This window comes from Carassius auratus, chromosome 48 (genome assembly GCF_003368295.1).
Source record: "Carassius auratus strain Wakin chromosome 48, ASM336829v1, whole genome shotgun sequence".
Classification (NCBI taxonomy): domain Eukaryota; kingdom Metazoa; phylum Chordata; class Actinopteri; order Cypriniformes; family Cyprinidae; genus Carassius; species Carassius auratus.
In genome coordinates, this window is record NC_039290.1 from 72513 (window position 1) to 86265 (window position 13753).

General features: G+C 36.9%; 1 protein-coding gene across 1 annotated transcript in view; it reads right to left on the reverse strand.

The window, feature by feature from the left end:
• The window catches only part of LOC113065274 (peroxisomal membrane protein PEX14), a 62396-nt gene extending 48643 nt beyond the window's left edge, over nucleotides 1-13753 (reverse strand). Inside the window, exons 1-2 of the mRNA XM_026236519.1 lie at nucleotides 13742-13753; nucleotides 13216-13260 (exon numbers count right to left, since the gene is read on the reverse strand). Of these exons, the coding sequence (XP_026092304.1) occupies nucleotides 13216-13260; nucleotides 13742-13753 (57 nt within the window). The remainder of the gene's footprint in view (nucleotides 1-13215; nucleotides 13261-13741) is intronic.

A 13753-nucleotide genomic window follows, 5' to 3' on the forward strand; every position in this document is an offset into this window, starting at 1 on the left:
TTTTTCTAAATATGTTATTTTGTGTTTACACAGGGTCAGGGGAAACGTTGTCAGAATTTGAATTTTTGAGTGAAATATCCTTTAAAAACATTAAACGGTAGTGAACACATGGGTTATTACAATCCAAAATAGCTTTGTTGCAGTATCGAGTGCAATATGTGCTCAATACATGAGACTCTACATGAGTCTTTGCTGTGCCCAGAGGTGACCTCCAATGGCATTATGGGGCACGAGGATAGAGCTGCATGTGTGTGTGTGTGTGTGAGTGTGTGTGTGTGTGTGAGTCCTGCTCCAGTGTCACAGCATGGCGTGTTGGAGCCCAGGGGCTGCGCTGGCAGGCCACTCACTGACAGACACACACCTGCTCTGACATTTCCTGCCGACCTTGACTGAGAAAAACACATGACAATACCTCTCCGCTGAGTCCCACGGGACTGTTGTCCTTCTCTCTTGCTCTATCCCCAGCTCCATTAAAGGAATAGTTCACGTAAATTCTGTCATTATTTCCTCCTAATGTTGCTCTAAACCTGTGACTTTCTTTCTTCCGTGGAACACAACACACATCAGCTCTAGGACCCAGTTTAGCCTAAATCATGACAATAATTTTTTTGAACCGATTCATTCAGAAAGAGCAATTTATTCCCAAACTGGACATTGTTACTCCTATATAAAAGGCATGGTTTGAAAGATTTTTTTTTTTTTCCTCGACAGCTTTGCATACAGCTTATTGAATCAATTTAAAGAAGTCTCTTAAACTCACCGGGGGTGCATTTAGTTGTTCAAAATACAAAATAATATTATTGCCATTTAAAATAAGTCTTCTAATATAATATATTTGAGAATTGTAATTTATTCATGTGATGGTGAAGCTGAATTTTCAGTAGCCATTACGCCAATCTTCAGTGTCACATGAAAACATTCCAATTTGCTTATTTGTGCTCAAGGACATTTCTGAATATTATTTCTTAAAACGTTTAAGAAACCTAAAACTCCGGTGTGACCAGCTTCTCTGCAGAATGGACCGCCGCTGATTAACCAGGCAGCCCACCCCAAAATGGTGACATGTGCCACACTTACTGCCTATTGAGAGTGTTTAGGCCTGTCTGCCATTCTCTTGTTGTCACAACACTTAAAGCCTTCGGGCCGCTGGTCCAGGTGTTTGGGAGGGCTGCCAGCAGCCAGCAGATACATGCGGGTTCCTGTTTTTTGCTGCTCGTCTGACTTGTAAGAAGTGTTAATAATACAGCACTAATCTAAGATTGGGTTTCTAAACAAAAAATCAAAACAGTGGTTTATATGGATACATGCGAGTCCTCAGACGGACTGCGAAGTACTTTTTGGATTGTACAGCACACCTGACTCAGTCAGCACGGCAAAGAGTCATCATCAACAATACTGCACTTACTAGAGCCCAAAGGCAACTGCAATTTTATATAAACAAGTTCAAGCAGCGCCTCTGCCCTTTTGAGACCTATAAAATGCATAGTTACAGGCCCTCGGAGGGGATTTACTCTGAGAGTAGCAGGTACAGATCTATAATACAGTCTCCAGCAGCCCCTAGTGCTCACAAAAAGGGCAGCAACAGGTGCCGTCAAATCAAACAACTGCAAGTGCTCTTTCATTTCTTAGTACTCAATGCTATAATTTTCATTCAAGTCTTATTACCATTTTTCCACAACTTCCCGTATGCTTACAGAGCTCATTCACCCAATAAGAACTTTTGTATGGCATAATGCAGCTCACTTGACTGATTCCTGATTGGCTTGTTAAAGCTGTAATCTCCCCGCGCCACACAGAGAGAAACAAGAAGCCTATTAGCATCTTCTCTACATCCTTTTTCATCAAACTGGTTAAAACTGACACGTATTAATTCATATCTATTACTCGATTTTTCCCTTTGAGGGGGCAAGATGTTGGGCGATTAGTTGAAGAAAATAATCAAAATAGTGTATTTGAATGAGCGCTGATAAATGTCCCACGCCGTCCCATCTCAGAGAGCGAAGGGCAATATATTCTTGCTGTCACGTTCTATTAAACAGCTATTACAGTCTTGATAGAACTATTAGTCACTTCATTATTAATAACATTAATGTATTTACATTTTAGTGTACATGCCAGTTTTCCAGCAATAATTTATGAAGTCGACTTCAAATATTTCATAATGTTCCTCCATCTGAGCCTTTTTGAGCTTATTATTGATTGTGAAAACAGACTGAATTTTTATGTTCTCTCTCAGGCGACCTCACTCACTCTCTTAATGTATTGGCGAGGGGGCCTCTGCATTAAGAGACTGAAACAAAGTGCATTTACAACTGAAGCATAACTTCATAATTTACATTCCAACATTTATTAGAGGTGACAAATGAGTGTTTGGTCCACTCGCGCTTTTCCACAATACGGCACTTATTCAATCTGCTCAAATTACGGTGCGGGATTGAGAGTGCTGGTGCAAATGATTCTATATCATTTATGCGGCGGTACAAGTGTGAGCCCGGCGAGGTTATTCGAGGGGCGGGCGTCCTGTTTATGAACTAATCCATAAAGTGGCTACCTACAATAAGGTGTGGAATAATGTATAAGAGGCTGTGTCCGCATGCAGGGGTGTATGGAAATCTTGTTAGAGTAGTACTGTACAATAGAGAAAAGTAGTGAGTACTGGAGTAAAGCAGAGTAAACAGTAGTGTAAAAAAATGAAAATGTGATGGTAGCAGGTCTCTTTAAGTACCAGTGGAGACGCGACTAATGAGTACATAAATACATAAACAACATCACCAGAACTGTTCTGAGTCACTCCACAAGCATTTTACCGTTTGAGTAAAACCAGTGTAAATTTAAAGGTATTCATGTCAACCCGTCAAAATAGAAGTTTATTTTTACATAAAGGCACTGTGCTAGAAACATTACTATTATTCAGTAGAATGTATGTGATACTGCTACTACTGTTGAAAAAAATTTATAAAACTTAATTTTTTAAAAGAAATAAATCACACAATATTTCTTCCACATTTTAATTTGAATAGCAAATACGCTTTTATTAACCAAAAAATACAAAGGTTTAAATTTCATTAATTAAAAGCCAAATTAAATTTGGGTGAAACTTGTTTACTGTTTTTCATAATTAAATTATTTGTAAAAAAAGAAAAAAAAGAAAAAAACTTTAAACATAATTGTAAATTTGTAAATGGCTTGAGTAATATAAAAAAAAAAAATTGCATATTTTGGTGTTTTGCTTTGGTACCGAAATTGGTACCGCCTCCCAGTCACCGATTGCCTTGAGGCACCTTTTTTTTTTATTTATTATTAAATTAAGGCAGTTTTTTTTTCTGTATCCCTCTCTTTCTCTCTCTATCTATGCATTTATATTGTGTAAGAAAATACAAACTATAAGGACATCAACATTTAATAAAATAAAATAATTGCCATTGCATTAAAGTAAACTGTTAAAATATTATATGAAAATAGTATTTAAATACAATAATAATTCGTTTGTAAAACCCCGGAACTACAACTTCAGAATGCAGAATTAAATATATCACCAGAACTTGTGCAAAGTACTACATAAATAGACAGATAAATTATTTAGTTATATAAACTAACTAGTTATTAACTATTAGTTATATAAAAGTTATATATATATATATATATATATATATATATATACATACATATATATATATATATATATATATATACACACAAACAAACAAAATAAAAATTATAAAAACATAAAAAATATTTAACATTTTATGTATAGTTATACAGTGATCAAAATGTTAAATATGTCGGATACATAGTTATACAGTTACCTCTCTAAATAAACAGTTCGTGTTTTGTTTTTTTTGTGTGTGTCTTTCATGTAACCCCTAGTAGGGAAGAATGTAAATTTGCACTGTTGCTATAATCTGCCATGTTTACATTTGGTATTTTTTGGTTTTCAAACTGTGGGCCGTGGTGGTATTGCAGGCGGGCCGCCGGTTACTATTAAAAGAAAAAATATTGTTAATATATGTAAAAATGTCTAAGTCATAACATAACATCATTATATATATATATATATATATATATATATATATATATATATATATATATATAATTAAATAACTGTAACTATGCTTCCACTATTCGAGCTCGCTCACAGCAGTTGTGCCTAGCGGTGCCAGCCCGAGTTATTTTCTGTTCATTGCCAGTTCATTCAATAAAGACAGTTAAAAATCTAGCTTCTGAGTACTAAGTTATTAACCCAACAATGGTGGGGTAAGTTAATTTTTTTGCAGTGGCCACGCAAACATATGTGTTATGTTGTGTGGGCCACGAGTTGAAAAAGTTTGGGAACCACTGGTCTACATAAATTGATAAAATAAACAGCACCTCCTTGTGGTTCCCTGTGGTTCTTTTAACCGCAGTTTAAAACCCCTAGACTAGACTAAACTACAGTTAAGTGCAATGGACAATACTGTGCTAAGGTAGAGTATGATACAATGGAGTGAACTTGAAAAGAGTAGAGAAAAGTAGACTACCTCATTGCCATACAACAAGTCAGCTTCTTTTCTGCACACTGATGTCTTGTTTGCATCTACTAGATGGGAGGCAGGGGACCATCAGAGGGTCTTTCAAAGCCTTTCTGTCTTATTGGTAAGAGATGTGTCCAACACTTCCAACACCTTCAAATGTGCTAAATATTAAGTGTAATTGTGCAAGGAAATCGACATTCAAAAGCAGATCATAGCAAACCCATGCGCTCCTAAACACAACACTGCCCCAAAGTCTCAGTCGTGATTAAACAGCCTCGCCTCTTCCCATGTTAATATTCCAGCAATGATAACCACTATAAGTCAGCGTGTAATGTTAAATAATTATAGAGAGAAGCATTTCAGCAGTGTAGTTACAAATGCACCATGGGAATCTCTCCATTTAAACAAATAAAGGGCACTGCAGGGGAGTTGGCAGATGAATTAACTGCTAATAACTTACTGCGCAGGCAGATAAAGAACAGTCCCAATGTGTCAATTACATCACATTTTTCTCTGATTTCTAGACTTCCAAACATAATCGGGCACATCAAAGAAGTACAACAAGAAAAATTTGGCTTTCGCAGTACTCCGTGGAGACTTTTTTCTTTCCGCCTTATTCATTTGATCAAACACTCCTAGAAAAATCTGAGGAAACGCTGTCAGTGCTAGGTGTTTCCAAATGAAATGCTGCCTGCCCGTCGGTCGGTCCTCCTGACAGATCCTGGGAGTCAGAAACACAGGGCTTCAGTCCCACTCCTGTTCATTAAAATCACAGGGACAGGACCTGCAACGGAAAGGTTGGTGACATTTCAAAGGCTCTCTGTACCTACATTACCATAGTCATTTATTTATTAAAGCACAGATCCTGTCAATCAGGGGGCCATCATGTCTCCTCATTTGCAGCGGAAAAACTGGCATAATTGCTTCTTAGACTAATCAACACAACTTGGAGTAATTATGCCTTGAAAGTGACATTGGAGGTGGAGGGGGACGTGCACATGCACGTTCAAGAGGACTGACAGTTGCTGATTCGACCTGATCATCACTCATATAGCGAGTCTCTCTTTCCATCACATGCTATACATCTCTTCGACGTGTCTGCTCCACTTCATATCTGCCGCCAAAGAGAACCTTCACATCAAACGGAAGTAATTGCAAAGCTCAAGCCAAACTGGTGTCACACATCTCCTTCCATTCTCTTTAAAAACACAGCTATGCTATAATCTGGTCATATGTCAGGCGAACACATAATGACACAGTTCAGCAGGCTACGGCAAAACTAGAAATTACAGATCTGTACTTGCCATTCTGTTAGAGTTAATATATTTGCCAAGATTTTATAAATTGCGGTGCAAGTATAAATGATGTTTTATTGATTTCTGGCCAATCAAAGAGTTCAATTAAAGCCTGCCTTCAAAGCAGTTGGCAAACTGAGAACATCAGAAGGAAAGCGCTGAAAATAGCGTTCCCAGGGAGTGCGGCCCAAACTCATCAAGTCACTGAGCCATGAGAAAAGAGGATAGTGTTATGTTAAACTACACTGAACAAAATTAGAACACTTTTGTTTTGGACCCCATTTTTCATGAGCTGAACTCATATATCCAAAGACATTTTCTATGCACACAAAAGGCCTATCTCTCTCAAATATTGTTCACAAATCTGTCTAAATCTGTGTTAGTGAGCACTTCTACTTTGCCGAGATAATCCATCCACCTCACAGGTGTGGCATATCAAGATGTTGATTAGACAGCATGATTATTGACAGGTGTGCCTTAGACTGCCACAATAAAAGGCCACTCTAAAGTGCGGTCATGAAAAATGGGGGCAAAAACAAAAGTGTTGCGTTTATAATTTTGTTCAGTAAATGTCATACAAAATTAATTTAGACGCATGGAAAAGGAGCAGACGGAGAGAAATACACACTGACAAACAGAGACGCACATCATAAAAGAGGATTTAATTAAGGATCCTTGGAGAATTTAATGGGCTATAACCCGCAATTTCCTAAATTCAAGACATTCTCAGTCATTTTGACAGACCATAAAAGGAAGCAAGATGAAGCAAGTGGTTTTTGGCTTGGAAAAGCTTGGCTTCAAGAATAATATGACACAGATTGTAATGTTTAACAGGCTAGATGTCAACAATTTCCTAACAAACATTCTCTGTGGTCAAACGTTAATTACTAGCTTACACAGGCAAACACAAAACCGTCATGAAAGCTTGTGACTGACAAATGGCAAGGCCTCATTCTGATGAAATGGGCGGTAATCATGAGAAATGGACAAATAACCATAGACACTAGTGATGATCCAGGCAGTTTTAATTGATTTCTGTAATTGATTTTCTTTGAGTCACCTGACAAATCGAATGAATCTTCCCACAGGAACTCCAGCAGAACAAAATGCTGGATGTCAAGAATCTAGAGCCATTCAGAAAATAATGAAAGAATGCAGCTCTCACAAGGACTTATGTACCAAGTGAATTTAAAGAAAATTACACCATGACTATAATGGCGTCAGAACTACAAATAATAATAATATATATATATATATATATATAATATATATATATATATATATATATATATATATATATATATATATATATAGTCTTAACTGTTACTTTTAATCAGTGCAATGCATCCTTGCAAAATAAATTACTAATTTCCTTCAAAAGAAAAGAAAAGAAACTACCTCATGAATGGTAACATGAAAAAAGTTTTAGATCTTTTAAGTTGTATACATTTGTGTATTCATTTATAATTCTGCAAATGGTTTCAAACTTTATATCCAAGGAACATGTATGTTAGTCACTATGATGTAATGTAATAACATGTTTGGAAATATATCTTAAACTCTTGAAGCTGAGATCAGCTAATAACTTTGAATTATGACTTAATATCAAAAGACTTGACATGAGAAATTTCAAAAGACAGCAGCAAGATTTGATATCAGCAAAGAACCACTTAACTCATTATTAAGGATTTTAAGGAAATTCTCACACACACACACACAAAAGAAGAAAATTGGGCTTTTCATGTGGGAAGATGTTTGGCCATAAATCTGCTGAATTTGGCCTCAGGGGGACCGGCTCCAGAAATCTGGTCCAACAGCACACATGAGACCAAAACCACAACGTAAAGAAATGTGGGCGCCACTCGTCTTTATCTACTCAGCCTTTTCAAAGAGAATCAGAAAAATATATATATGACCAACATAAAAATAAAAAAAAACTAACCGTTTATAGTTATGGAAACTACTATAAAAGAGGCTAAATAACACAGTCACTCAGGCCGAAAACAAATCAGGACTGGAGAGACGGCATTTCACGGTTCAAACGCAAAACTGGGATTTATGGTTTGTGTAGTTTAATGAGCATTTCACAGCAGTAAACAAACACATTCAGTAGGGGACTTTACAGATGGAGTTCTGAAATTATACACATTGGGGCTTGAAGATGAACTCAGGTCTCATCTATTCACCTCTAATCTGCTAAATTGAGTCAAAAACACCGACTGGAATAGATGAGCCAAGAGCTGTAAACACATTTTCCAAAGCCCCTGATCTGCAGACTTCAAGCATGCACGATAAATCTGACGTGAAATCATAATTATAAAAGCAATTAGCTGACCCTGTGCCGTTCGCCCTTGGATGTGACGGTGAAAATTCATACAGAGCCCCTTCAATGCAGCTTGGACAAGGTTGGTGGGGAGGGGGGGCGGAAGAGTGAAACACAGAAACAATAAAACTGCAGGCCTTTCCTGTATCATTAACCACAAGCTCAGGACAAGACCTGTTGCCTGTTGCAAAAACACTAAATAAACTTCCACATTTCACACAAACACAAGTGAGTTCCTCATCCATCTCTAAAATGCACATATGGTATAAACAAAATACTGCTTTCCACCAAAACAGTCCTGGTGCCAGTGCTCAGCTCGGACTTCAGCAAACATTATCATTTTTTGTCAGCTAAATGTTGACCTACTGTAACTAACACACGCACACGTCTGGTTTACTTTCTTTGTGAGGACTCTCCATAGGCATAATGGTTTTTTTATGTATATAAACACACATATATATATATATATATATATATATATATATATATATATATATATATATAATATTTTCCAAACCGTAACAAATGTCAGTCTCCCTTTTTTGCAGAATGCAATATATCCGCTCAACCAATCACAGCGCACAATTCCACACACTGTAAACTGTAACAACCAATCACAGCACACCATTCCACGCACTCTAGACAGTGATTGCTGTATTTAATTTATAGCATTAACAAGATGACCTGCTGAATTCATTTGGAAGCGATGACTGATGAATGTTTTTTTAGTCCAGTGCCTGTATAGAAGATTAGTATTCACCAAGTTCAGAGGCTGTCATAAGTGGATAACTTTCATATTGATTCAATGGATTTATTGCATTTTGAGAACAAGAAACAAAAGTATCATGGATTTATTGCATTTTGGGGGGAAAATAATAAAATTTTATAATAAATCTTTGAAAATCACAACCTGGATAAGAATTTTTAATGTTATTATAACCTAAAGATGCTATTGCGTTTTGAAACCAAACACTTATTTTTTAAATATATAGATTTTTTATGTTCAGGGTAGGTAAAATTTCTTGTTTTTGAAAAATTTTAAAAGACTCCATTCATTTTATTAAAAAATACATAAATACAGTACAGTAAAAACTACGGTGATACACTTTTCAGGATTTTTTGATGAATAGAAAGCATTTATTTGAAATTGAAATCTTTTTTGACATTATAAATGTCTCTCAATTTGAATCGCATTAATGCGTCCTTGCTGAATAAAACCGTTAATTTCTTTCAAGAATCATACCGACCTCAAACTTTTAAAAGGTAGTGTATATTTACGTACATATTTTAATGCATAGCAATTTTTTTACACATAATATATTAGCTCTTTTTTCCCAGAAGGATTTTATACAAACATAAGGTACATTTAACAAGGCTTTGGTGCGGACAGAATAATTTTTTCCAGCCAAAAACATTGGTGAAACTCTGGGAACAGGAAACAGACTGGGCAGCGCACCTTAGGAAAATATGTTCCGCTACAGTGTGCTGCTTCAATCAACCCAGTCAGATCCTCAAGGCAGTCTCTCAGGAATGAGACACCTCTCATTGGCCCGCTCATCTCCACCTAGTGACCATCATCCCCAACAATCATGAAATATCTCTGTGGCCCGTGCCCCCACGCCAACCATAACTCTCCTTTACTGCAGACAGCTCCAATAAAGGATTACAATTACAATTAAAGTAATGAGCAAAGGGTGGGGAAAAAAGAGAAAAGTCCGAGGATGGATCCCCAGGCAAATTAAATTGCAGCACAGTTTGAAAGTGAGCACAGTATAAGTCTTTTGGGTTATTACTGGTTAACCACCCCTCATTCCCTCAATAATTAACTTCCAAGATTCATAATCAGGAAACAGAGAAATTGAAACAAAACACAAATGCTGTCCCAAAATGTCTACAGTGACCCACAGATCAAACCTCCCGGTGGATAACCTATTCCTTCTGCCATCTGTGTTATTTTACACGAATCCCTGTGAGGTGCAAGCATATTTCAGAACCAAGATTCGAGCAACAGATGTGTGTCCAATGCCTGGAGCGCTAGAAGCAACAGCAAGGTGTTATGATATAAAGAAAATAATGATGTAAAAAGATGACCAATGCCACTGGCTATAATATCAACACTGGCATCTCGTCAGGCAGACCCCAATCCCTAGGCTTTGGGGATGTTGTCTCTTTTTTTTCCAGCGTGGTGATGATAGCAGAGGGGCTCCGGAAATTCAGAGACTGCCGAGCCAAAACAGATCACTTCAAAGCGCCTTATTTAACGCTTGCTAAATTTTTCATCACAGTTGCTTAATGTCCTGGGGAAGGGGAGCTTTTGAAGTTGCGGTGAGAGTGGGATGTTCTTCTGACAACTTTCCTTTTTTTTCCTCCTTTCACCTCCTCCCTCTGCTCCTGCATCCCTCGCTCTTTCCACAGGAGGCCAGTGATATTTGGGGCACACAGTGGAACCCCAGCGGGCAGAGCAATGATGGGAGAGCATCCCATGGAGCCGGCAGTTACCATGCCAACACGCTGAGTGTTGCAGTCAATGGAGGTAGATCGCAGGAGGGTACCACAAAACACCACTGGAGGGAAAGATATTTAACCTTTCACACACCTTTGAGGCAGAAAGCCCACCGCAGAAGTCTAAAAGTCAAACAATAGAGCTGACAAACACGGCTCTCTGACAGCCTGAGGTGATCTGGGGGGTTGATTTTTAACTCCTCCAAGCCTGGATATGTTTAAACCTTTGGCTTTTGTTGCTACGTTACTCAGTAGGGAATTTATGGGCATTCTGTGGTTTAATAATAAATGCTGAACAGGATTGCACAAAGGTGGAACATTTCAGGAAAGTTGCAGGAAATGTCCCAGAAGTTTTCTGGAGATTTTCCACCCCTTTGCAACCCAAATGGTGATATTCCTATATTTGGGACTTTCAGATGTAGACTGGGGGGGAAAAGGAGGAGGAGGAAGAGGGAAAAGGGGAAGAGCAACAGATGGAGGAAAAGGACAGGGAAAAGGAAAGGGAAAAAGAAATAGAACAGAAAGTAAATAAAAGGAATAGAAAGTAAAGATGAGAAAAAAGAAAAGGAAATAAAGAGTAAAATGTGCATGGAAAAAAAAAAGAAAGGAAAAGGAAACTATAATGAAGGGAAAGGGAAATATAAAGGGAAAAGGCAAGAAAAACGCCATGGTAAATGAACAGAAAAGGAGAAAAAAATGTAAGGAAAATGTAGAATCAAGGAAAAAAGAAAAAGGGCAAAGGCAGAGAGCAGAAAGTAATGAGAATGAAAGGAAAGGGAAATGTAAAGGGAAAAGAAAAAGAAAGTGAAATGGAAAGAAAAGAAAAGAAAAGAACACAACTAAAGGAAATAAACAAGAAAAAGAAAAGATAAAAAATTAAAGGGAAGAGAAGAGAAGAAATGGAAATTAAAAGAAAAGGAAAATGTACTGGACATGAAAACAGAAGTGAAAATGGAAAAAAAGGAAAACAAAAAAAGGAAAGTGAAAAAGGAAAAGAACAGGAAGGAAAGGAAATGAGAAGAAGGGAAGGAAAATGAGAGAGTGGGCGGTTAAATGAAGAAAGGATGAAGTAGTGTGCAGTTTGTGGGAGATGGACAGGCCAGGAGGACAGTCCCTGAAGGCCACTGGTACTGGGTTTGACTGACAGGCCAGAGAGCAGCACAGGTTCAAACCTGCTCTGGCTCAGACTCCAGCCACCGAGGAGCGAGGGCCGCCCATCCGGCGAGGTGAGTCAGAACCTGTTAACATGACTGGTGTCCCCAGTCTGACACCCCGGCACTCGGCTCAGAGCTCCCTCCAGCCCTGCCACTATTCCCCTTCCGCTCATCCACATCAAATCCTTTCAGACACAGATTTCAATTATTCACCCCATCCAAATAATGCCTTGTGACATGAATTATCCAGAGCTGTAATAATCCACTTAACTGGGAAAGAGCAGCTCATCAAAACGAGAAAAGCAGAGGAAAAAAGGGGGACTTGTCAAGCAGTTAGAAAGCCAAGAAGTCTTAATAATCAACATTTTTCCCGCTGTTGAGGACAGGGCTTTGAGCATGGCTAGATATCATTCATAGCGGAAAATCACATCACACAAAACTGCACAATAGACTGCGTAATTGTCCAATGATAGTAAATGTGCCATAGATAATCCAAGAACTTCCTATTTTAAAGGCAATACAATATAGCGAGCAGTTCCACTACTGAGGATGGGTGAGGAATACTCCATTCATATCCAATGAACACAAAACGGTCTGCTAACAAATGTTTATTAAATAATCACATTCAATGACATCTCTGACATGCCGAGAATTACATTCTATCAATGAAAAATATATCATACGCTACTGTTTGGGTCTGATTTTTTATATTTCAGAAAACTTTAGTTTCTTATGCTCACCTAAGCTGCATTTATACAATAAAAAACTGTAAATGTATTAAATATTATTACAATTTAAACTAAATATTTTCTATTTTAATATTTTAGAATGTAATTTTCATTTGATGGTAAAGCTTGTTTTTTTAAGATGACATGCCTTCTGAAATCATTCTCATATGCCGATTCAAGAAGAAAAAAAAAAGTTGTGCTGCTTGGTATTTTTGTGGAAATGGTGTTTTTTCTTTATTCTTTGATTAGTATAAAGTTCAAATAAACAGTATTTTTTTGAAGTGGGAATTTTTTTCCTGTAACTTTTTGATCAGTTTAATGTGTAAATAGGCTTTTTTTTCTCTTTCTCAGAAAGGACACATTAAATCTCACTGAGCCCAAACATTTAAACAGTAGTACACCTAGAAACTCCAACAAGACTAATAAAGTAGTAAATTCTGTGTAAAATACAGAAACACACAAGTTATTGTTTTTACAAAAACAACAATATAATAAAGACAGAAATTACCAGGAAATGTGTAAATAACAGTAAGAACAGTACAATATAAAATAAATTAAAAATTGCTAACAATTCTGTTTTTTGTATTTTTCTATTGCGTTAAAGAATGCAAACCAATATAATTCGAATATTATTTTTTTTAAACTGATTCTACTCCTATAAAATCTCTGTCTAGAGTCACGCGTGCTAGTACAATCACTTACCAGCGCTTCTCTTGGAGGCGCGTCTTCTTTATCTGGAGCAGCGTTCTGAAACAAACCAGCAGCATTGTGTTACAGCGCCATCTAGTGGCAGAATTTATGACATACATTCGAGTCTGATGCAGTACAGTGCTGGACTCTAATGACAGAGAACCTAACCAGACAAAAGTATTTAATCAACCAATAATCCCCCACCAAAAATGTACACTACATTTCAAAAAATTATTATTATTTTGTTTGTTTATTTTAAATAAAATAAAACACATAAGGATGTATTAATTCATTAAGTGACAGAATTATTTTGTATATAATTCTATTTCAAACAAATTCTGTTCTTTCAAATGTTCTATTCATCAAAGAAACCCAACATTTTCACAACATTTTAATGGAAAAAAAAACTAATAATAATAAAATACTGTTATTTCCAACAATATTCACAATATTATGATTTTATTGTATTTTTTTAAATAAATAAATGCTCCATTGGTGAGCATATGAAACTTATTTTGAAAACATTAAGAAGTCTTACCAATGCCAACAT